General features: G+C 40.5%; 1 protein-coding gene across 1 annotated transcript in view; it reads right to left on the bottom strand.

Annotated features, from left to right (window-relative positions):
• Positions 1 to 26,540, bottom strand: part of Cmtr1 (Cap methyltransferase 1) — a 240,378-nt gene that overhangs the window by 180,082 nt on the left and 33,756 nt on the right. The window contains exons 2-5 of the mRNA XM_067135097.2: positions 24,907 to 25,008; positions 19,756 to 19,904; positions 19,507 to 19,662; positions 2,713 to 2,880 (exon numbers count right to left, since the gene is read on the bottom strand). Of these exons, the coding sequence (XP_066991198.1) occupies positions 2,713 to 2,880; positions 19,507 to 19,662; positions 19,756 to 19,904; positions 24,907 to 25,008 (575 nt within the window). The remainder of the gene's footprint in view (positions 1 to 2,712; positions 2,881 to 19,506; positions 19,663 to 19,755; positions 19,905 to 24,906; positions 25,009 to 26,540) is intronic.

Below are 26,540 nucleotides of genomic sequence, written 5' to 3'. Positions count from 1 at the left end.
GGGAATATTAACTAAAGGAAAGTTAGGTTAAGGTTAACTCATGTTTATCACGGTAAGTAACCATCTGTGTTTCCCAAGCCTTTCTCATGGACAGTCGAGATTTTCTTCTTACGACGCAGAGCACAGTTCTCTGCGAAACGTTAAGAATTTCACCTTATTTTCTTGACACGGCATAAGCCCAAAAGTCTATACAGTATCACGTCTACTGTGTATTTTGCTTGTAAAGAGTTCAGTGAGCGAGTTACAAGTTCAGTCAGTCAGTTGTTGACATAGCGAGCTATCGTAGATCAGTCATACCATATTGATAACTCTTCGCAGATCAATCGTAAATTATTGTGCATTTATTTCAAGCATTATCATTGAGTTTGTGTTGAGTGAAAATTATATGTGTTGTCAGTGATAGTAGTAGTGTTACTATATTTAACTACATTGCCGCACCTACATCAATGGTTTCCTAGTGATGGTAGGCTTCCTTCTTTTCGGAACAGCATTATATTTTAGAATTATTTTCCCAGCCTCTCAGACCTTTTCCCAAATATGCAGCACAAAGCGCGCCTAGTGAAATTTTTTACAATTTGTTTAACGTCACCCCAACACAGATAGGTCTTACGGCAACTATCGGATAAGAAATGCCTAGGAGTGAGAAGGAAGCGGCTGTGGCCGTAATTAAGGTAAAGGCCCAGCATTTGCCTGCTGTGAAGATGGGAAACCATGAAAAACTACCTTCAGGGCTGCCGACAGTGGGATTCAAACTCACCTAGTGAAATAAAATAACATGCCAGTCATTCCAGCGAACTATACTGTAGGTATTCAGATTACCTTTAAAAAACATTAAGGGTTGATTGCAGAAACGGTATTTAGACAATGTTTACGGTTGGACAATGTTGAAGTATGGCTGCCATATTGCATAGACATTATTTATCACTTAGACAGCCCCTAAAACCGATATTCAACCGGCCATGTTTAAACACTGCTTAACCTCAAATTTTAGGAGTGAATCACAATCGGAGGTTACGTACCATGAAATATATGATACTTTTTTTTTTTTTGCTAGGTGCTTTACGTCGCACCGACACAGATAGATCTTATGGCGACGATGGGATAGGAATGGCCTAGGAGTTGGAAGGAAGCGGCCGTGGCCTTAAGTAAGGTACAGCCCCAGCATTTGCCTGGTGTGAAAATGGGAAACCACGGAAAACCATTTTCAGGGCTGCCGACAGTAGGATTCGAACCCCCTATCTCCCGGATGCAAGCTCACAGCCGCGCGCCTCTACGCGCACGGCCAACTCGCCCGATAATATATGATACAAGGGACAGTCCAGTAACTGTCAACTTGACTATAATTCTTGGTAACCAATATATTTTATTATATTTGTGATAATTTCCCTGGAATTATAGATCATTTCGACTATATACATATCAGAATAACTTGTCCCGATTGTCAGAGGGTTGTCACATACATCAATCGGGACGGATTCAGTTATATTTACTGCCAAGTAAATACACATAATAGTGATACTACAAAGTAGGTTGAGTGCGATTTTTTTCTCCCACTTAATCGTCGTGCTAATTCAGATAAGTTTTCAGCAACTATGAGACAGGAAAAGGCAACAACTGAGAACGAAGAGCCGTGGCCATAATAACAGCCCCAGTATTCGTCTGCTGTACAAATGGGGAAACTACGTAAACAATCTTTAGGGCTGCCAATGGTACGTTTCAAACCTATGATCTCCAGAACGCAAGCCGCATCTATTTGGCCCGTACAACTCATTCAGTTACACAGTGCTATAGTTTCATCTTCCCTTTGCCGAAGCACCAGTATCTAGATTACACCCACCATAACAACACTATAATCAAAGCTTTACTTCCTCGCACGGTGGCGTGTCGTTTTAGTGTCAATAATATTATATGAGATTTCATTTTCAGCGAAAGTGATATTCTTATCTGCGGGCAACTCAAGCTCACGCTTAGCCATATTTTAGTAATGTGTAGAAAGATGACAGCTGACTAACGTTTAGCGTGCACACCAACGAATTTCACTGGTTGTGACAAGCAAGGAGTTGCATGGAAGATACTCCTATTTCCATTTTCAAACCAATACTGAAATTTTAAACAATGTCTAGCTAAACACTGACTGAACATTGTTTATGCAATGGAACATCGTACGCAACTTAAACTTTGTTTATGTAGATGTAGGCTTAAAACTAGGCTTTGTTTATGCAATCAGCCGTAAGTATCATAGACTTGCTTCACATAAACACAATGTGTCAGTAGGAGACCACAATTCTCTTTTAACATGGCAGCCCATTGCTTCCTTCGAATTGGGTCCCTGGGAAATACCTTCATGATAAATCCTTTCTCCAGCCTGTTGGTACAGCCAAATGCACAACAATTTGGCATTTTCACCAACTCTGCAAACTACGACCATTAAAACAACATGTTTACAATGCACTGCTAGGGAGGAATATGGTGCATTGTGTGCAAATCTAGGCCAGCCAATCAGAAACTGAACTGACTTGGCCGCACTGTATCAATATAGTCACTATAGTTCTATCAAGTTTGTCAAATGAACACCACTCAACTAGTCTCCAACGTAAACAGTTAATGCCCAAACTCCAATTCCAATCTTTCCTATACCTAAATTATCTGTTACAATAACAAGTTATAGTTCTTACTTTTATAAAACTTTTGTTGGTCATTACATTAACTTACCTTAGAACTCAATACATTCTTCAATACATTTGGATCACAGAAATGAGTTTCATCATCAATTGCAAGTTTTCGAGGTCCTTCTTTTGCCCAATGACTGAGCTCCTTTTCTGAGATAGGTTTATGATCATCCTCTGCAAGCCATGCTACTGTTTCTTCCACTGTCACCACCTAAACACCATATAAGAACATAAAATCAACAATCGTAGCATATACATGATTATTAGACACAAGAAGTTAAAAGAGAACTTGGGGTTTCCGCAGAGGCCTGAGGTTGGGAAAGGATGATAACCAATTTTCCCAATGAACATGAACATTTGAAATGAATTACATCTGTAGTCCTCTTTCTACTTATAAATCACAATTCCTTTATTTTCTGTTTAACCCAAGCCTTGTGTAGTAGCATTTCTTCCCAAGTGAAATGACTTAACCATCACTGAAGTATTTGGACGAATACTACCACCACCATACACAACAGGAACCAATTATCCTCTCCCTCTGATCTGCTCGCAGCAGCATTTCTGAAGCTGGACATTAGACAGCACTCAGGCCCAACAAATCCCACAATCTGAAATCAGATTCATCTTATCTCCCCCTAGCTACTCTCCATCTGCATACATCTTTAGTTGATGAAGATGACAAGAAGATAATCTACTAGAATTTCAAATTATGACCCTTCCTTTCTCACCAGACAAGTTTTCTGAGCCATTCTTCTTCAAGTCTTACTATGCATTGCATTCCTCATTTTTAACTTTTCAACCCAAATATTCCTGCTTTGACCTGATAGTCACCAGGAGCTTTATTTACACAGACAACATGCATATAGCTAAATTATAATAAGTGAGTTAAATCCAACTTTTCAATACAAATTAAATAGTATTTATTAAATAAACATTTAATAGAACTAGTTTTGACCTATTTAAAGGTCATCTTCAGCCATATCATGTGTAGGACAACATATTTGAAACACAGTTGTTTTAAAGACTGTCTTAAAAACATAGAAGTTTGACACTATGAAAATATGTTTTTAGAATTTCCTTAAAACACTTGTTCACTAAGCTGTGGGAATATATGTGAAGAAGAAGTCTTTTAGTATTCTTCATAGTATTCAGGAACGTAGGTACAAGTCAAAACTCACAATCTTGATGAGGTATGGAATTGGGCATATATGTATTAATGTTGTTGTAGTAGAGAAGAAGAAGTCATTTGATATTCTTCATATCACTGCGAAGTGTACATATACTTTTACACTTTAAATCATTTATAATCTCGATGAGATGTAGAATTGAGCATAAATGCAAAGTAATGTCCTAATTAAAGTATGAGTATATTATTATTATTATTATTATTATTATTATTATTATTATTATTATTATTCAAGCATGCGACGTATCAATGACCAGAATCAAACAACGGAGAGACAAGCGTCCAGCATATCGGTGGAATGAAGAAATTGCTGAGCTGAGGAAACAATGCCTGCAACTCAGACGAAGGACACAAAGAGCACGACATAACGATGAAGCTCTCTCAGTAGAGTATAAGACTATGAAGAAAAGACTGTGAAATACACTGACTGACAGAGCAAATGCAACACCAAGGAGGAGTGGTTCGAAAGGGATGAAAGTTGGGGAAAAAACAGAGTCGGCACGGAAGAATAATTGATGTTTATTTCAAACCGATATGCAGGTTACACAATGCGCACGGCATCGACTCAGTAGGATGTAGGACCACCGCGAGCGGCGATGCACGCAGAAACACGTCAAGGTACAGAGTCAATAAGAGTGCGGATGGTGTCCTGAGGGATGGTTCTCCATTCTCTGTCAACCATTTGCCACAGTTGGTCGTCCGTACGAGGCTGGGGCAGAGTTTGCAAACGGCGTCCAATGAGATCCCACACGTGTTCGATTGGTGAGAGATCCGGAGAGTACGCTGGCCACGGAAGCATCTGTACACCTCGTAGAGCCTGTTGGGAGATGCGAGCAGTGTGTGGGCAGGCATTATCCTGCTGAAACAGAGCATTGGGCAGCCCCTGAAGGTACGGGAGTGCCACCGGCCGCAGCGCATGCTGCACGTAGCGGTGGGCATTTAACGTGCCTCGAATACGCACTAGAGGTGACGTGGAATCATACCCAATAGCGCCCCAAACCTCGATGCCGCGTTGTCTAGCAGCAGGGCGCTCCACAGTTACTGCCGGATTTGACCTTTCTCCACGCCGACGCCACACTCGTCTGCGGCGACTATCACTGACAGAACAGAAGCGTGACTCATCGGAGAACACGACGTTCCGCCATTCCCTCATCCAAGTCGCTCTAGCCCGGCACCATGCCAGGCGTGCACGTCTATGCTGTGGAGTCAATGGTAGTCTTCTGAGCGGATGCCGGGAGTGCAGGCCTCCTTCAACCAATTGACGGGAAATTGTTCTGGTCGATATTGGAACAGCCAGGGTGTCTTGCACATGCTGAAGAATGGCGGTTGACGTGGCGTGCGGGGCTGCCACCGCTTGGCGGCGGATGCGCCGATCCTCGCGTGCTGACGTCACTCGGGCTGCGCCTGGACCCCTCGCACGTGCCACATGTCCCTGCGCCAACCATCTTCGCCACAGGCGCTGCACCGTGGACACATCCCTATGGGTATCGGCTGCGATTTGACAAAGCGACCAACCTGCCCTTCTCAGCCCGATCACCATACCCCTCGTAAAGTCGTCTGTCTGCTGGAAATGCCTCCGTTGACGGCGGCCTGGCATTCTTAGCTATACACGTGTCCTGTGGCACACGACAACACGTTCTACAATGACTGTCGGCTGAGAAATCACGGTACGAAGTGGGCCATTCGCCAACGCCGTGTCCCATTTATCGTTCGCTACGTGCGCAGCACAACAGCGCATTTCACATCATGAGCATACCTCAGTGACGTCAGTCTACCCTGCAATTGGCATAAAGTTCTGACCACTCCTTCTTGGTGTTGCATTTGCTCTGTCAGTCAGTGTACAATTAAAAAGAGTAAAGCCGACAAGTGGTGGGAAATGTCTAAAGAAGTGGATGAAAATCCATGGGGATTAGGGTATAAAATTGTCATGAAAAAATTCGGGATGCTACCAAGCCCTATCATGGATCCACGCACCATGGAAGAAATAGTACACACACTAGTCCCTGATCATGCAGAGAGGATTGATGATGAGGCCGAGAAAGAACTAGATAATGTACCACCTTTCACAACTGAAGAATTGATAACAGCAATTAATTCCCTTAGAAATAAGAAAGCCCCTGAACCAGATGGTATTCCAGCAGAAGTACTAAAGGTGGCAGTCGAATTATGTCCTCAACTGCTGTTCAGAATGTATAATAATTGTTTGAAAGCGGGAATTTTTAGCTTTCGTTGGAAGGTAGCTAGATTGGTTCTGATCAGTAAAGGGAAAACTGGGGGTATGCTGGACACTGCCGGGAAAGGTTTAGAGAAGGTACTACAACCGAGAATACTAGCAGCAGTCCGATTAGCTGGCGACCTATCTGACCAACAAAATGGATTTCGCAGAGGTCACTCAACGCTAGATGCTGTGAAGGAAGTAGTGAAGATAGCAGAACGAGCTCAAATGGGTAATCATTACTCTAGAAAGCTGACGCTTCTTGTGACTCTAGATGTTAAAAATGCTTTCAACTCGGTAAGATGGAGTTGTATTTTGGAAGCTCTACAAGAAACTTTCAAGCTACCAGAATATCTCATGTATACACTGCGAGACTATTTGAAAGACCGTACATTGTTATACGACACGGAAGATGGTCAGAGAAGAAAACGGCTCACAGCTGGTGCAGCGCAAGGCTCAATTCTCGGACCACACCTTTGGAATATCATGTACGATGGTTCGTTACGGTTGGAGATGCCCGAAGATGTAAAACTTGTGGATTATGCTGATGATGTGGCTGCTCTGACAGTAACCCGTAACCTAGAGCTGGCTCAATTTAAATTGAATCAGATGATGCGACGTGTTAAAGAATGGATGATAAATCACAAGTTAGAACTCGCAGATCATAAAACGGAAATTGTCCTCCTGACGAGGAAAAGGATTAATACTGTTGTACCGATGCAGATCGGGCAGATAGCCATCGAAACAACTAGGAGCACAAAATATCTTGGTGTAACGCTTGATACTAAGCTTACATATTGGGACCACATCCAACAGGTAATAGATAAGGCAGCGAAAACAATGACTGCACTGAGTAGCCTCATGGGAAATATCAAGGGGTTGAAATCTAGTAAAAGGCAGCTTCTCATGTCGACTGTCCAATCGATACTACTATACAGTTCAGAAATTTGGACTGAATTGTTAAAAATTGTGAAATATCGGACAAGAATTGCAGCTGTACAACGGAGAGCAGCTTTACGAATTGCTTGCGCATATCGTACAGTATCAGAACTTGCGATTCTAGTAGTAGCAGCAGTAGCTCCTATTGACTTGTTAGCCTTCGAAAGACAAGAAATTTGGCTCACACAAGAAGAGCTAGGAAGGAAAAGGGCTCTTAGTCGCAGAATGCAACGATGGCAAACAAGATGGGAAGATGATTCTAGAGGGAAATGGACGAAAAGACTGATACCTTCTCTGGGCGTATGGGTTGCCCGAAATCATGGTGAAGTGAACTACTATCTCACACAGTTCTTGACAGGTCATGGATACTTCCGAAAATTTCTTCATAGGCTAGGGCTAGCAACTAGTCCAGTGTGCATATACTGCGGTGATATCGATGACGTAATACATACTTTCTTTGTGTGTGTTCATTGGCTGCCACAAAGAAGATGCTTAGAAGTTATGCACGGAGAATTGACGCCAGAAGGGATCGTGTCAGTAATGCTACGAAGTCAAGAATCTTGGGATCAGGTGGCAGTCTACGTAGAAAATATTCTGCGTCAGAAGAAGAAGGACCTGGACGATTACGATAGACAGTAAAGCAGAAGAAGGAAGACGAAGCACAAGATGCATTAAGCACGACATCCACCCTGAAGTAATGCGAGAGCGGTTTCCGGGGCGGAGATAAACGTCGTGGGAAAAGGGAGTGTGGTTTTTAGTGGGTAAGAATCTCCACACACTTGTTGAGTGCGGACCCTCACAAGCGTCTTATGAAAGATTTTCCACACTCCCTCGCAAAAAAAAAAATATATATATATAATTATTATTATTATTATTATTATTATTATTATTATTATTATTATTATTATTATTATTATTATTATTATTATTATAGCTATTCTATATATTGCAGCCTATGTAATAGGTAGGAAATAAGGATATCAGATGGAAAGGGGAAGGCTGCAAACATGCCCTGGGCATCATCCTAGATTGCACTTCAGCCAACACTACCTTAATATGAAAGGCAAAGTTTGTGCGAGCTACATATATTCAGTCATTCAACGCTACCATAGCAACAGATTAACACCATAACAGTCAAAGAAATAAATGAACTTTTTATGATAAGATTTAATTCTTAATTTACTAGATCTTTTTGTAGTGAATAGGTGGATTTTAAAAATAACACTTGTAACATACTTTGTATTTACGTACATTTCAATACGGACTTAACATGAGAATTATAACGTGTAAGCTTTGGAAACACGTAGAAATCCTAACAATTTTAACAGTGACACTGGCTATCATTTAAGTAATACTGGTTGCCAGCCATTAAGGATTTACGTAGTTCCCTTGCCTGTTCCTTCACTATTGTTATTTCGTTTCGGTGTTTCGCAAATTCGTACGTTCCTCACCACCAGATGTTTCATTCCGGGCTTGTGTCAATGTAATATGTTGCGTACACATGTTATGTTATGTGACCCTCTTATTCTGATGGTGTCCGACTCGTTGGCTGAATGGTCAGCGTACTGGCCTTCGGTTCAGAGGGTCCCGGGTTCGATTCCCGGCCGGGTCGGGGGTTTTAACCTTCATTGGTTAATTCTAATGGCCCGGGGGCTGGGTGTTTGTGCTGTCCCCAACATCCCTGCAACTCACACACCACACATAACACTATCCTCCACCACAATAACACGCAGTTACCTACACATGGCAGATGCCGCCCACCCTCATCGGAGGGTCTGCCTTACAAGGGCTGCACTCGGCTAGAAATAGCCATACGAAATTATTATTATTATTCTGATGGTTCCGTCAGCTTCCGCTTCGAACGCTAGCACTGTACCGCGTCCGGGGAGCTATCTGGTGACGAAAGAACGTACCATTTCCACTTCTATTATAACTTCTAAATTCAAAGTTCATTGTTTGAGAAGCCTTTCTCAAGGACAGTCGAGATTTTTTTCCTTCTGATGACGCAGAGCAAAGTTCTCTGCGAAAAGTAAAGAATTTCACTTTATTTTCTTGACACAGCATAAGCCCAAAAGCCTAGAGGAGACTGGCCTAAAATGACATACCCTAAATATAAATTTAGATACGTAGGTCAAGTCGTAAGTCATGGCAACAATTATTTTCCTCGCGAAGAGGAGACAACACAGAAAATCTAAGATAGGCATTTGGAAATGTACGGTATGTGCCTGCGTATGATGCCACAAGATGGTGTATGTAAACAACAGTGTGGGTCTAAGCATGCCCCCAAGTTCAGTGTGTGAGTGATAGTGATGGGACATTCAATTCATTTTACTGAATCAATTCATTTGATTCTATTCATGTTACTGAATCGATACAGTGATCCGATTCACGGTTCATTGGTCACCGCTCCTACTGCATCTGTGTAGTATGTGCTGGTACGACAGCAGCAACAGCATTCAGTGCTCGTAGCTGCTATCTGGTCTTCATACTATGAACTCCTTTCTTAGGAAAAATGCTAGTTACTCTAATACATCGAAGGTTTCCGGCGACGCAGGGTGGGAAATGTTAGGATTAGGAAGGTAGCAGCCATGGCCTGAATTAAGGTACAGTCCCAGCATTTCCTGGTGTGAAAAAGGAGAAAACTACGGAAAACCATCTTAACGGCTGCCGACGGTGGGATTCGAACCCACCATCCCCCGAATACAAGCGCATAGCCACGCGATATTAACCACACGACAACTCGCTCATTCATTTTTGAAAATGTGTATTTTTCTCTATCTGCTGAGAATTTTCTAAATCGTCATATTTTGTATAGGCTACCCGAGATGTAGAGTAGCCCGCTGATTTTCTGATTCAACATACTGTTATTGTGTCTGTCCACATATGATTGAAGTCTTGTGCAACGATGTGACATATGAACTGAGAGAATACTGAGCCGTTCTTCCCAATATAAAACGGGTACTTTTGAGTGGTTATGAGCATGACTCATAGTCATAGGGCAGGCTAAAGTCGAGTTTAATTGCCACAGTCAACTAAGTTATAATACTAAGATTCATTAAACTAATAAATAGTATAGCCTCATAGCCTACCTACTTACTAGCTACTTCAGAAATATGTTGTGACTACCCTTTTTTTTTTTTGCTAGGGGCTTTACGTCGCACCGACACAGATAGGTCTAAGGGTGACGATGGGATAGGCAAGGCCTAGGAGTTGGAAGGAAGCGGCCGTGGCCTTAATTAAGGTACAGCCCCAGCATTTGCCTGGTGTGAAAATGGGAAACCACGGAAAACCATCTTCAGGGCTGCCGATAGTGGGATTTGAACCTACTATCTCCCGGATGCAAGCTCACAGCTGTGCGCCTCTACGCGCACGGGCAACTCGCCCGGTAATACTACCCTTTTAACACTGCAAATAAATCCATCTATTATTTAAACCTACCTGTAAGAAGAGGACAGTGAATGCAAATGGGTATTATTTTCAAATGAGCTGAGCTCGAGAGTCCATTATAGCACACGATTCTTTCAGTGTAGCATGGCTCACTGTATGTCTCGCTGCAGTGAGCCGTTAAGGAGCCGTGTGTATCTTGTGTCTCACTGAGCCGGCTCGTTCACGATTCTTTCGATGTGACATGATTCACTGTCTCGCTGCAGCGGTAGCTCGGCTCTCCGCGCGTCCAGTGAGCCGAGAAGGAGCCGTGTGTATCATGTGTCTCACTGAGCCGCACTCGTTCACGATTCTTTCGGTGTGCCATGATTCGCTGTCTCGCTGCAGCGGAAGCTCGGCTCCCCTTGTAAGTCCAGTGAGTGCACCACTCAGCACTGTCCGCTGGGAGTAAGCTGAATCATGGGCCATGAGCTCGCCGTTCCTGTGAATCGATTCACTCGGACACTTGAATGAATCGATACACTGCTTCAAATCATGCATTCAGTAGCCAACACTAGTGAGTGAGAGGGTCACAAAATGGAAGTCAACAAGCAGGAGTAACAATCGTATATTAAAATAGAAGTTCTCCACGACAGAAATGCATGCCAATGCCATGCAGAGCTGCAGGAAGCATTACGCGTGCATGCCATGCCCTACAGAACAGTGGCGAGGTGGGTGGAGACGTTCAAACGGGGTAGAGTATCAACTGCCGATGTTCAAGGTGTTCTTGTGTGTCATCCAGTGTGTGAGGGGCACAATGTCAATGCAGTTTATTACAATTCCTTTTTGTTGTACCAATTGTGCCGTGCAGTGCGAACCAAACGTCCAGATCTTTTGGACAATGCCATAATCCTTCACAATAACGCAACAGCTACACAGCAGCCATCGTTCAGCGTCGCTTACAACCATGGAGATGGGAGGTTCTTCCACACCTGCCTTATTCGCCTGATCTGAGACCATGTGACTATGATCAAATCCCCAAAGTCAAGAAGCCATTCCGTGGACAACGGTTTGCTAACAAAGAGGACACCGTAACAGCATTTCGGAGAGAGGCGTCATACGTTAGCGATACACATGCAGTGATTGGTATTCAGCGCCTGCCCCACTGCTGGCAACGCACAATGGAAACCTTGGGTGATTATTTCGAGGGTCTGTAACTAGTGGAGACCTGTCCTTTGTACGTAGTCTTGTGTATTTGCTGTCTATACCATAATAAAACAATGTTTAGCAATGGCCTGTGTTCTGTCACTTTCCTACGAGAATCTCCTGAAGTCAGAATTTGTCTTCAGGTACTATGCATAAGTACATGCCCTATATTTCCAAATGCATATATTAGATTTTCCGTGTTGTCTGCTGTTCGCGAGAAAAAAATTAGTTGCCATGACTTATAACTCAACCCTCGTATAAAGTTTGTCTTAATGCATAAATAAACGATTACAATTTTCTCACGACATAGGAAATATTAGTAATCATTCAGTATAGTTGCAAAGTGTATTTCTCACATGTCAGTTATTAAAAAGACAAAAATCCAAAAAGCTCACAGTATGTCATTTTAGGCTTGGTCTCTGGGTAAACTGACATACGTAGATTGAAATTAATATGCATTCTGAAATTTAGGCCTGTATCAAAATAACTGAATATGTAATTTTCCCAAAATGAACAATAAATTTGATGCATCTCCTGCTACTTCAAGAAAAAAAGTTGCATTCGATTTTGAAACATTACTCTATAGAACACATTCATATCAATCAATTTGCTACACATTCCAGAGGAGCAATAATATTAGTTTACTAAACTAAAACAATATTGAATAGAATGATAATTTGCCCATAGGCCAATGTGAGCAAAATGATTTTGTTAAGAGAAATTAATGTAAATAAATTGTAGTCTGCACAAAGTTCAGACAAAAACGTTTGGCTGAACGAGGAACACCAGCACACTCAGAATGACACCATTTACCATGCTGCTTGCATTTCAACCAGTGCTCTCTTGGTTTTGACCTACTGAAGAGATCATTGCAATAAATGCATGCAGTATCGTCTTCATCATCACTAGCACAGAGGTCAAGTTCCAGTTCCTCCCCTTCAGCTGGTGCATCAAAGAGAAGGCGTCGCTTTGAGGTTGTCCTTTGTGTCTTTCGGAGCTGTTTTTCTTCTTTTTCAAGAGCCTTTTCTTTTAGTTGCTTTATATAGGGGCTCTTTGTTAACACCTGACTTCCTGAAGGAGTGCCAGCTCGTTTTCTTTTTGTGATCCTCTTGCCAGAGATGTGAGGGACTGGTGAAACTTCGTCAATAATTCTTGTAATTTCATTGCTGGAAAGTGGATCTTCTTCACAGTGTTGAATCTTAATGTCTACGGACAAGCACTTTTTTGTTATAAGTTGACCAGGTTAGAAATTGTGCTTTTTTCAATTTGTTGGTTCTATTTATCCATGTTGCTTTCTCGCTTAAGTTGTGCATAGCCTAATGATTTCTCCAAGGTATTTAAATTGTAGGACTATGTTAATTTTTTGATCATTTATGATGACTTTGTTTATGTCAAGGGGTTTCATTGGCATGATCTCAGTTTTCTCAAAGGATATTTGTAATCCTATTTTTAATGCACTCCAATTTTGATTTTAGAATCAAGTAAAAGGCTTTCACAGCTTGTATCTTGCTTAACCCGTAGACAGCCAGACAACGATATATCGTTGTTTCATATATACGCGAAAAGTGCCAACCACGATATATCGTTGTTTGGATAGCGTGCAATTCTATACGAGTTAGTACAACTTGGGCCGTCAGATTGCAACATCTTATGTGTCGAGTCCATAGAGAATTGTCATTAGATTTTAACTACGCCACTAGATAGTGCGTAAATTCATTCCCTATCATGCACTGAATTTCTAAAGTCCGTGTGCATCTACGACGTATGATCTCCATGCCGCGTGAGTAAAATGGCGACTAGCGGGAGAAGTTATTTTGTTAACGATGACGAACTGGCTGTATATCTTAATAATTTTTAGTGAAGAAAAGGATGATGAGGACTCTGATGAGGAATTCATTCCTCCAACAAGAGAGGAAGGGGAAAGTGAAAGTGTTATTGGGGGTGATAACGGCGCGTTTTCTGTAAACACTCAACCACGTGCTCATTGTCCGAGTGTAAACATTGAAAAAGGTAATGAGTGACAGTACTGATGATGATGACGGCTGTAACAATATCCAACAGCAACAATTTCCTGTTTTCCGTGAAATTCAATTTGGTCAAGATGCAAAATACCAACCCTAACCTGATTATTATATTACTCCTGGCCCGAGACAGACGCAGACGCAAACCTATAGCGTATTTTTATTTTATTTTTCACGGCTCAATTATTGAATCTCATAACTACAGAGACAAGCAGATATGAGAAATCATGTCTTGTCACCATATGCCAGAGCACAGCAGTGGTGCCCGGTTACATTGACTGAAATGAAGGCTTTCATTGCTGTTTTTTGGAAATAGGTATAACTACAAGGCCGAGCATATTTTCTTATTGGATCAAAAACTCCCGTTATAATCCATGGTTTGGAAATATGTTCTCAAGAAACAGATTCCAATTGATCTGAGATTCTTTCATCTTGTGAACAATGATAATGTATCACCATCTGGTCACCCTGATTACAACCCATGTGCCAGGTTCGATCCCATTGTTGAACATGCCAATTGTATATTACGATACCATTGTACATAACTCTTAAACTACTGAAGATAAAAATGTAAAATTTTACATGTTTATTCACATAAAATAGGACATTTCAAAGAAGTCATCAATATTTATCGTTGAGTTAAATTTTCTGGGTTTTTTTCTGTTTTGTTTCTGATTTTTAATTTTTGGTATTTTAAAACTGTTTGGAAAATCTTTTTTTTTTTTTTCAAAATACCCATGAGTATTTTAGTGCTGTAATTTAGTTCAGTGGTAAGAATGTCTTCTTGTTAACATTTAGTAAAAATTTCAAGTCATAGTTATGATATTTGTGAACTATATAGTCCAGAGAGTGAGAACCTGCAAAATTCTCTAAATCTGTCTGGCACTTTTGGCATAGTGTGAGCAACCGGGCCTGACACTAAGAGGGTTAAATCTTACTGAAATACCTTGACTATCAGGGTATAAAATGGTTTTTAAACCTATATTTCAGTAGTATATTCAAACATGTGAATGGACTGAGGCCGTAGGTGAATGGGTGCGAGTTCATGAGAAACAATGTTTTCAGGTGGTCAAATGTAATTCTAGAAGGATCCTGATTCAAAACGGACCTCAAGCACCACGATACCGGCGAGAAGTTAAAACGGAACCTACGGCCTCAGTCCATTCACGTGTTTGAATATCATCATTGCCGGGACAAAACCTCCTATGTGATATTTTTGGAGATATACTGACCCGCAGCACATACATTATGAAGAGCGAGAATGCCTTGACAGTGTTCACACAATATTGCACCTTAGATGACAGTACCTTACCGTCCAAAGTTCTACGCTAAAATATTTCACATAGGAGGTTTTGTCCCGGCAGCGACGATATACTACTGAAATATAGGTTTAAAAACCATTTTATACCCTGATAGTCAAGCTATTTCAGTAAGATTCAAGCAAGATACAAGCTATGAAAGCCTTTTACTTGATTCTAAAAAATACGACCAATTTATGATGGCTTTCCGATTATAATCCATTGAGGAATTATCCATAACAAACATCGGACAATAAATGCTCTTCTGCCTTATACTATATAGTAATACTCTGAAAAATTTAGCTAACAATGTATATATGCTGATATCTCTCATGATAGAATGTTCAAAAAGATTTTATATATTGCTTCAAGGTCAATACTCTAATTTTAATCAGCTGTGTAGATAGTCTAGACAGAAGGTTTTACAAAAACTTGTTGGCTACTGTAACTCTAAACACAATCGTAGCATTTAACATCACCAGGTGATAGAAATGCACAGAGCTGTATATAGATCAATTTTACCTTTTGTTTAGAACTTTATTATGATGTATATATGAGAGTTTTATGCAGTCAAATGTTCTATATTGTGATGCAATTATAAATTGCTAGACTTTTAGAAGGTTTATTTGTGTATATACATATGTAATTTACTCAATGTCCCTGTTTGCTAAACCTAGGCTGATGATGGCATAAAAAATGTCGAAACTGGTACCTAAAAAAATTATTAATAAAATGTGACATTTTAATTTATATCACATTTTAAGTTGTATTGAACAGGTGGAGAATCCTACCCTTTATTTTTGAATGTAAGACTTTTATGGGTCTGTGCCCTCTCTCCTTACCTACCCTCTCAGCATTATCTACATCGACCTCATTGAAGTTAATTTTCATTTTATTTTGAATGACATCTACCACTTTATAAAGAACGTCCACTTTAGCTTCTGCCTTTTCTTCCTCCACACCGTAAATAAATATGGATTTCTTCGTATGATCCTGACTGCTGGCTGCAATTTCTTTCTTCAGATTTACCAGCTCCTCTTCCATATTTTTTATTTTCTCCCTTAGTGACAATTTCTCTCACACTGTTTTCCATTTTTGCCTCAGTATCTTTCGTGTATTCCTGAATCCACTGCCTCGTCTTTACGTGCTCCTTACAGAGCTCCTCCACTACCACCTTTACCACCTTCCTTATAACTTCTATGTCTTCCCAGCTCATGTTGCCACTGCTCTGTGGGCCTAGATTTACTTCCATGCTCCCAATAACTAGCAGCATGGTAACCACCGCTGCCACCAACAGCATCCCCCCCTTAACTCCCATCTCTACTTTCCCTTCCTTTCTAGTGGTAGTTCCCTCCTTCATTCTTCCCTGCCATCTCCCGATAATGACCCGATATTGCTCTATACTGATCATCTTCCTCGTCACACTCCACTTCACCCATCCACTTCCCCCCCAACCTGACTTCACTCAACTGGCACATACCACACGACACACCCATTCCCTTTGCTTGCTTAAGTTAGACTGTGCATCACGGGGAAATAGTCCATAAAGAATGGTACCTTACTAATCCATGCCTTAGATAAATACTCAGTAATATCCGTGAAGGGGTGAAGCCCCATGTTTATCACTACTCCTAAGAGTGCTTTTATATCTGATTCTTGAGGATGTTTCCATTCATTTAGTCTTGACTTCTGTGTGAGGAGGGTGTTCTTTTGTTTCTTTATGTCACTGTAGAGACAGGTTTCATCACGAATTATATTTATCAAAAAATAGCTCAAAATACTCTACAGGCTCCATAATACTATCAAAACTAGATGGAAGAACTGGACCAGGAAAGCAGCAGGAATAGATGAAATTAGACCTGAAATGGTGAAGTATAGTGGGAAGGCAGGGATGAAATGGCTTCAAAGAGTAGTAAGATTAGCATGGAGTGTTGGTAAGGTACCTTCAGATTGGACAAAAGCAGTAATTGCACTTGTCTATAAGCAAGGGAACAGGAAGGATTGAAACAACTATCAAGGTATCTCATTGATTAGTATACCAGGAAAAATATTCATTGGCATCTTGGAAGGGAGGGTGCAATCAGTGGTTGAGAGGAAGTTGGATGAAAACCAGTGTGGTTTCAGACCACAGAGAGGCTGTCAGGATCAGATTTTCAGTATGAGCCAGGTAACGCTACGAGAGAAATAGACAGTTGTGTTTATGTTTCGTAGATCTAGAGAAAGCATATGACAGGATACCAAGGGAAAAGATGTTCACCATGCTGGGGGACTATGGAATTAAGGGTAGATTATTAAAATCAACCAGAGGCATTTATGTTGACAATTGGGCTGCAGTGAGAATTGATGGTAGAATGAGTTCTTGGTTCAGTGTACTTACAGGGGTTACACAACGCTGTAATCTTTTTTGCTGCTCGTAGTTAATATGGATCATCTGTTGAAAGGTATAAAGTGGCAGGGAGGGATTCAGTTAGGTGGAAATGTAGTAAGCAGTCTGGCCTATGCTGAAAACTTGCAGATTGTGCCAAAAGCCTGTAGTCTAATATCTTGGAACTTGAAAATAGATGCAATGAGTATGGTATGAAAGTTAACCTTTTCATGACTAAATTGATGTCAGTAGGTAAAAAATTCAACAGAATCGAATGGCAGATTGGTGATACAAAGCTGGAACAGGTAGATAATTTTAAGTATTTAGGTTGTGTGTTCTCCAAGGATGGTAATATAGCAAGTGAGATTGAATCAAGGTGTAGTAAAGATAATGCAGTGAGTTCACAGTTGCAATCAACAGTGTTCTGTAAGAAGGAAGTCAGCTCCCAGACAAAACTATCTTTACACTGGTCTGTTATCAGACCAAGTTTGCTTTACAGGAGTGAAAGCTGGGTGGACTCAGGATATCTTATTCTTACGTTAGAAGTAACAGGCATGAAAGTAGCGAGAATGATTGCGGGTACAAACAGGTGGGAAAAAAAGGGCAGGAGGGTACTCGGAATGAGGAGATAAAGGCTAAGTTAGGAATGAACTTGATGGATGAAGCTGTACACATAAACCAGCTTCGGTGGTGCGTTCATGTGAGGCGAATGAAGGAGGATAGGTTACCTAGGAGAATAATGGACTCTGTTACAGAGGGTAAGAAAAGTAGAGGGAGACCAAGACGACAATGGCTAGAGTCAGTTTTTAACGACTTAAAGACAGGAGGTATAGAACTACATGAGGCCACAGCACAAAATGCACATAGAGGATTGTGGCGACGTTTAGTAAATTCACAGAGGCTTGCAGACTGAACACTGAAAGGCATAACAGTCTATAATGTATGTATGTATGTATGTAAACTCCACTGTCATAAAGCAGCAGGAATAGATGAAATTAGACATGAAATGGTGAAGTATAGTGGGAAGGCAGAGATGAAATGGCTTTATAGAGTAGTAAGATTAGCATGAAGTGTTGGTAAGGTACCTTCAGATTGGACAAAAGCAGTAATTGTACTTATCTATAAGCAAGGGAACAGGACGAATTGCAATAACTATAGAGGTACGGTATCTCATTGATTAATATATCAGGAAAAATATTCATTGGACCGTTGTCTTTCCCGGATGAATTCATCAATGTGAAACATGGCCTTCGGAACTATGTATGTTTGTAGATTGTAGATTGTAGATGTTGTTTGTGGGGTTTATTTTTGTAAGTAGTAAAATGAGTTGGTCTCATCATGTGATTAATATTGTTGGTGTTTGTTTTATTATATTTTATTTTGTTTCAATAGTAAATTCTTGTAGTGAAACTTATGGTGAATCTTTTATTGGGCAAGTAAGGAAAAACCTGGCTAACCAAATTTATTTTCAGAGTTAAGTAGTAACAGGTAAGGTAATGAAGCAAGTTAGGAGCTTCGTCAGCCTGATGACCTTCGCCTTGGGAGAAGAGTTCTTTCATGATCTACAGAGTCAATTATTCCTGTAAATCTTTTTCAGGTGGCGCACAATTTCATTATATACATTTTATTCTAGCTACAAATTATCCATTTCATGTTCCTATTTCACAAAGAAGTTAAAACCTATATAATGTAAAAAAAAAAATCCTCATTGTTTCTTCATAAGATAATGCACCTCCTCTTATCTTAATGGAATCTTCTCCTCGAAAGTTTTCTGCTAGCAACCTGACATTTTCCCTCTCAAATCAGTAAAGATCCTTATAGTTAAATAATGATGAGTCTCTGCAAGGTTTATACATTTTTATGTGACCTAAAACCATTATATACTCAATCATTGCAATTAAAACTCGCTGCTCTATCAAACAGGAGTCACCTATTGAGGCAATTCCAAAATCTGAGATAAATTTCTCCTGTAAAAGAATAACTTGTAATTTTTTATACAAAAGTGGAACATATTGCTCACAACCCAATGTTACAGAGTAACATCTCTTGGAGGGGAATATTGCTCAGAAAATGAATACACTTTATTGATATGGATGTGAGTACTATCTCAAAAAATGGAATTAAAAAGCAATTTCTCCACTTTATTGACATCACCCAATGGCACAGTATAAGAACAATTGATTCAATTTATTCATAACATGAATGTAGGAAGTAAACCAAGAAACTTAATAGCTCATAGTTTACCTCCAAGCTGGAATCCCATTCAAGCTCGGCAGCTTCCAGTCCAGGTATGTGCAAACCCAAACCTCTCCTGCCTCGTTGCCGGGACATCTCCACAGGATCCACTCTTCCCTGTGCATGTTTTCCCAGTCCTTTTCCAGCTCGATAACCCATTCGTTCCTGTAAAGATTGATATTAGACATAAGCAACAGGTTTTTTTGTAATTCTATCATTAATTACATTTTTAAAAATAGATATGTACTGTATACAAACCATCATTTTCTGAGCTTTGTTGTCAATAAAATTCTTTGGTTTAGTTTCTTTCACCATTTTCCTCATCCGATTATCCTCATCACTCAATGGACTTGAAAAATCTTCATCTGGGAGACTGTGATCAGTACTACCACGGTCAGATGATTGAGCTGAAATTTAAACAGAGTAAAAGATATTTAGCCAATGATTATATAACATGATTCTGAGCCCAAGTTGGCAGGTTAAATCCTGGCTCAGTCTGGTCATATTTGAAGGAGCTCAAATACGTCAACCCTGTGCTGGTAGATTTACCGGCATGTGAAAGAACTCCCAAGGGACAACATTCCAGCATCTTGGCATCTCCGAAAACCGTAAAAGTGGTTAATGGGACATAAAACAAAAAAAATTCATTATTATTAAATTTAGCATAAAAGATGAAACTGTCATCTCATTTAACCTGTTTCCTCGTTACATTATACACTAATGTAAGAAGTACAAGTTATAGGCTGGTCCTCCGAATGTATGTTTCAATCTCCATATTCTGGCCATTCAGCAGTCTGGCCTTTTTTCTTTTGCCTGACGTACTATGCTAAAACATCTGGATTTGAATTGCAACTCATCGTAGTGTGGTCTTTAAAACTATCCGCCATCATCTGTGTTGCCATTCACCTGGATTATTGTTACTACATGTACTGTATGCCACGCCATTCCAACTCAGGCTACGGAACGTTGACGCTTCCCTGTGTCTGCCCTCGGCTGGTTCCCAGAACTCTCTGTCACTGTGGCAGTGGTGATGTAAGAACACGAACTGAGTCGCTCACCTTGACGTTTTAGCCAACAATACAAACCATTTGAGTGATTTAAATGTTTTTTGCAAGGTAAAATGTGTTGACTGATGCTATGTGGAACTAACTTCATGTTTTTAACCCATTAGTGCCCATTGATACCATATGGTATCAGAGTGTAATAGAAGTTTAACTGAGCTGGTACTAGTCTGAGTAGCAAGAGGGGTTTAGTTGGGGTTTTATACACTGACTTAGCAAATGTCATGGGATAGTCACCTAATAGCGCGTGGGTCTCCTCTGGCCCCGTGAACTGCAGTGAGACTCTGCGGAAGTGAGTCGACAAGTCCCTGGTAGTCCTCTGGATGCAGCTGACACCAAACCATTTGCAGAGCGGCTGCCAATGCTGGTCTGTTCGTGGGTGCAGGATCCATGGCACGGAGCCTGCGTTCCAGGACATCCCAGATATGCTCGATAGGGTTCATATCGGGGCTCCTGGGTGGCCATGGCAGTCGCTGGACCTCCGCTGCATGTTCCTGGAACCATTCCCGGGCAACATGGGAGAGATGTAGTGGCACGTTATCATCTTGAAACACCGCAGAACTGTCTGGGCGCTGGAAGGCCAAAAATGGGTTGAGATGGTCTCCGAGCAGCTCAACATACCGCGTACCATTCAAAGTCTCTTCCAGAACAACTAGGGGGCCCATTCCATACCAGGAAAATGCACCCCAAACCATAACAGAGACACCAGCGCCCTGGACCACACCTTCGAGGCAGGCGGGATCCATCGCTTCATGTGGTCTGCTCCACACACAGTGCCTCCCATCGGCATGGTGCAGTTGAAATCATGATTTGTCCGACCATATTACGTTATGCCATTGTTCCAGTGTTCATCCCTGGTGACTGACGACAAATGCGCGTCGTTGTGCGCAATGACGTTGGGTTAACAGTGGCACCGGCTCCCATACCCCTTACAACCCATGTTCCTACGGATTATCTACTGGGAGACGTGTCTAGCACGGCCTGTGTTGAATTGAGCCATGATTTGTTGCACAGTTGCCCGTCTGTCACTACTGACAATCCGTCTCATATATCGCCAATCACGGTCATCGAGGGTGGCTGGATGGCCGGTCGTTCATCTGTTGTGGACGGTGACACCCGCATTCAACCATTCACGATACACCCTGGACACGGTTGATCGTGTGAAGCCGAATTCCGGCACTACTTCCGAAATCGTACTTCCCATCCGTCAGGCACCGACCATCATACCCCGTTCGAACGGTGTCAGCTCACGACGACGTTCCATGTTACACCTGTCACATGCACGGTCACTGCTCACAAGGTCTCCTATACAACTGCCGCTGGCACAGGGGGCGTGTGGTGCGCAGACAATACACCGGCGCATCAGTGCTCCGCTATCCCATGACATTTGCTCAGTCAGTGTACATTCGGCTTGAAGTGACACATGTGCCTGAGAAAGCTTCCAACACTTACAAGTGGTTTGTTGGCTGAAGCAGTTGCACAAATTTAGCTATGAATCTCAAAAGAGTGAAAATCATGGATGTTCTATATGTGTAAGTATAATATTGCCCATATTATCCATTATTTCTTTCTATCAGTATATTATAATGTTAACAATGAATCAAAGAAACATTGGGTAACATTTGAACTTGAACAATATTATTATTGTCCTAAGTTCATTATACCTTATGGTAATCACTGGGCGTTTATCGTATAAAGCAATTCAAAAGTAATTCTTTAACATTACACTTGATTTGTTATATTGTACACTCAACGACTACATATGTGGTAAATATATTTGGTTACATAATTGTGTTTTCATTTATTTATCTATCTATTATTATTCCAGGGGTGGACTGACCTTTTCAGAAGTAAGGTTATATTAGAAGCAGAATATGAGTTAAGATTTCAAAAATGGTTTTCACGGCCACAAGTCTTAAAATCACGGGAATAGAACCAGCTTTTGGGTGGTTAGGCCACGTGCATTTGCAGACTTTCGCCCAGATGTGCCATTTGGGCTTATCAGTTGGATTGGCATGCCCCTCCAAGACTCTGCTTAGCAGAGGCAGTAGCAGTGAATTGACTGATGGTGACTTAGAACATGTTAATATTCCCTCCCCTCCTCCTGACCACACATCCTTTTTTAATATGTCCTGTGTTGATTTAGTTTAATTGTTTCTTTGATGATGAAACACTGGAAGACTTTGCTGAAGAGAGTAAGTGTTATGCACAGTACCAAAATCAAACCAACCCTGTAATAACCGTGCCAGAACTGCAATGCTTCATTTTGATTCTAAGTGGGTACAACCTTTTACTTCCAAATATGTAGTACTTCAAAGCTAATTAAGACATTAACAATGTTCTTGTCAGCTCTTCAATGAGAAGAAATCGGTTGGAATAATATTAACACTTGATTATACCCTGTACAATGGTAGTAGAGTAACCGCCCAGTGATAACACATGGTATCAGGTAGTATCTTGTAAAATAAGTTCCTGCTCGAACAGATTGTGATATTTTCCCAATTCTTATATACTAGTCATAAAATAGTGAAAATATCAACAAAATGCAACTTTTAGAGAGGGGGCATTAACGGGTTAAGATGGGATTTTCACTGTTGAAAATCAATTACAAGAGAGATTTTCAAGAATTCTCTTCTTTAAAACCGTGTGACTTCTCCGACTGTAACAATGATAGGTATTATGAAGTCCTTAAAAAATTCGCCAATGGTTAAGAAACATACAAAAAATTTCACTAAGTACTATAGGTTCAAGACAAATTTCAAAGAAAACTGGTAAGACCTCAATGTAGAATAATTTTCTAAGATATTACAATATTCCAGGTGGCCGCCTTGCATTTTATACGAACTTGGAACAAAAATAGTACCACCATGCATTGGCATACAAATTAGTTGCTTGTATACACAATATTCAGTCATGACTACTACTACTACTTGGGATAAAAGTAAAGCTAGGTCACATTTGTCCAATGTTGTATTGGAAGCCTAAAGTATATACATTTTTCTTAAAAAAATACCCAGGCGTTATAGCCTATAAATCCCAATAAATTCTGCCCCCTTCAGTCCCAAAAAGGCCAGATTACTGAGACTACTGTATACACACTTTATAAATCTTGTCTTGCATTATGTTGCAGGCATTTTCTACCACTTTTACTGCTATCTTCCTCTGTTCCACAAGGGGTGAGACCAGAATCATCGATGTTCCTTTAGAACAAATTCTATCTTAACCAATTTTGATGCACAGAACTAACAACAAAAGGGTGACAAATATAATGAAAGATGCACCCAAACAACCATGATGAAATTTTGTTCATATCTCCAGAAATTAAGAGCCAGTAAAAAACTGAGATATTCTTCTTCTTCTTCTTCTTCTTCTTCTTCTTCTTCTTCTTCTTCTTGGCCCTCCCTGATTACCTGGGGTTCCTTCATGGAAAACTTGCACCAAGTCAAAATATTTTTACGTCATAAAATCGACCACAACAGAAACAGCGTCCTATTTGACGTAGAATATAAATGTAAACAGCACTTTAAGGCTGGGAAGGGGGAAATAATTTTAGCACTTTAAATAAAATAATAAACTCAAAGCTAAACTTGTACATGTTCAAAACAAAATATGAACTAAATGTCTCTACTGATGTTAACCTAACTTTACTGCTAGTGGTTAGAATCATATTCTCCAACAATCTGAGAACCATATATGCACCTACTAAGAATGCTCAGAACTTTCTAGAAAACCTAATACATAGAGTGTATCAAAACTCAATGGCAAAACTTCAGGAAAAGAGTTCTCACACACAGAGAAGGAAGAAAGGGTATGGCAACACTGATCCCAAACTACATAACTGCACAGTTATCCAACCTTTAGGCTGGCTACCACACTCTCGTGACTTAAAGTCCCTGGAGCTTTACCCTTGAGGATATGTAAAGTCTGTCATGTATTCGACTACTACTGATAATGAATCACACTGTGTTAGACATTATCCACTAAACCAAGCAATTCTGATTGTATTCAGCAATTGATGAATATCATGTTTGTTCCATACTGACTTTAACTAATAACATAATTCATTAGCTGAAGATCTCGCTGACTGAAACATGTACTAACATATGTAATTATCCATCTGATACCTGAACAGCGTGTTCCAGCTGACATTACAGATGTATTCAGGGTAACAATGAAATAGTGTTGGGAGTGTCGGATTGCACTGTTACCAAACGCCAGATAACTTTGTAACTAAGCATTTTTGGACCCATGTTGTCATACTCTTTCCTTTTTCTCTCTATATGAGGAAACCATTCCTGAAGTTTTGCCAATGAGTTTTAATACATGCCGTATGTTGCATGTTTCTTACCTTGTGAATCTGAACTTGTGCCAGGCAATGTAAATACTGACTTTGGTCGCTTAGCAGGAGGTGGAGCTCCTGTATCTGAACTACCATCCTCTTCACTGCTATCTGTAACAGAAATTTTTAACATAAGTAATGGAAAGAAAAATAAGCAAGTCACACATAGGAAGATAAATAGGAAACACAGTAGGAAAAACATGGTGATAGGTCAGTGTACAGAGTGGAAGCAACAGAAGGAGGAAACAAGGACAACAGTTACAACACTAACCTGTCATAGTATGTATCCATTTATTTTTAGATTTCTTACCCATATTCTCATCTTACAAACAATTTTTAATGGATAACCATGGAATTTATCAGTATGTTTGGAAATAAAATTATGAATTAATTTTTTAAAGCACTCTCAACACTTTATGCAAATTTCTTATTGAGTTAAAATAAATGGTAGTAATGATGAGTAAAGAAAGAATGAAGTGAAACGTGCTGCATTTTCTAATACTTGAAGTTCCCATTTTGTGTTAACAAACTCAATGAGGAAACATAGCTTGTCCTTTCTCTGTCACAAGTGAATGTGGTGATAACAAACAAATCCTCATACACAACAAAAAACCACACATTTCTTTGCAAGCTTTCACCCCCCCACCCCACATAAATAGACCGAAGTAATCCACTGTCCCTAATTCTCAACTAAAAAAGAATATCAATAGGTATCTAATAGCAGCTGAGCCAGCTACAATGAAACAAACAATACAGTGGCACATATTCCTCAGTTTAACTTTTATACTGTACCAACTGCCCATAGTTTGATGTTGCACCGAGCGAGTTGGCCTTGCGGTTAGGGTCGTGCAGCTGTGAGCTTGCAGAAGTCTTCCTCATGAACAGTCAAGATTTTCTTCTGAAGACGTGGAGCAAAGTTCTCTGCGAAACATAAAGAGCGTCCCCTTGTTTTCTTGACAAGTCCAAAAGCCTATAATTATCACGTCTACAAATATGGGCCATGAAAGCATCAATGTTAACAATCGATTTATTCACTCAGTTAATATGATGAATTTAAGATGTTATGCTAAGGGCTTCCGAATAACAAATGTATAATTAAAACTAAATCCACGCTATAATGATATGAAATGAAGTAATGAATTTCTCATGTATAATCTGGCACAAATTGAGTAGCCTGCCTGGTGGCCATGATCGTTAAGGCAGGGGAGATGGTGGTATACAATTTCTAATCACTAGATTGCGTGCCAAAAGCCTGGATTAAATTTCAAACCTCTCCACAGTGCTCATATGGAGTGAGGGCATACGACGCTGTTGATGGTGATTCATCCATCGGATGGAGACGTTAAGCCTTGAGCAGACCCCTTGGTGCTATTCGACAGGAGTAGGCTATGTGCCGGCACCGGGTTTCATCCTCTCCCTACTATCATATATCACATCATTCATTTCATCCCATTAACTCCTCTGATGAGGTTGACGTCAGGAACGGATTCCAGTCATAAAAATCCGCCATGACAGATTCATCTCACCTCATACCCGACCCCATAGAGAAACAGGACAAGGGTTGGACAAACGAACAAAATCTAGCACAAATTGGGTATGTATAGTGATGTTCACGAACTTTGTTGTGTACAGATGTACACACA

Source organism: Anabrus simplex, chromosome 1 (assembly GCF_040414725.1).
Source record: "Anabrus simplex isolate iqAnaSimp1 chromosome 1, ASM4041472v1, whole genome shotgun sequence".
NCBI lineage: Eukaryota > Metazoa > Arthropoda > Insecta > Orthoptera > Tettigoniidae > Anabrus > Anabrus simplex.
This window is presented reverse-complemented; position numbering and strand designations above follow the sequence as displayed.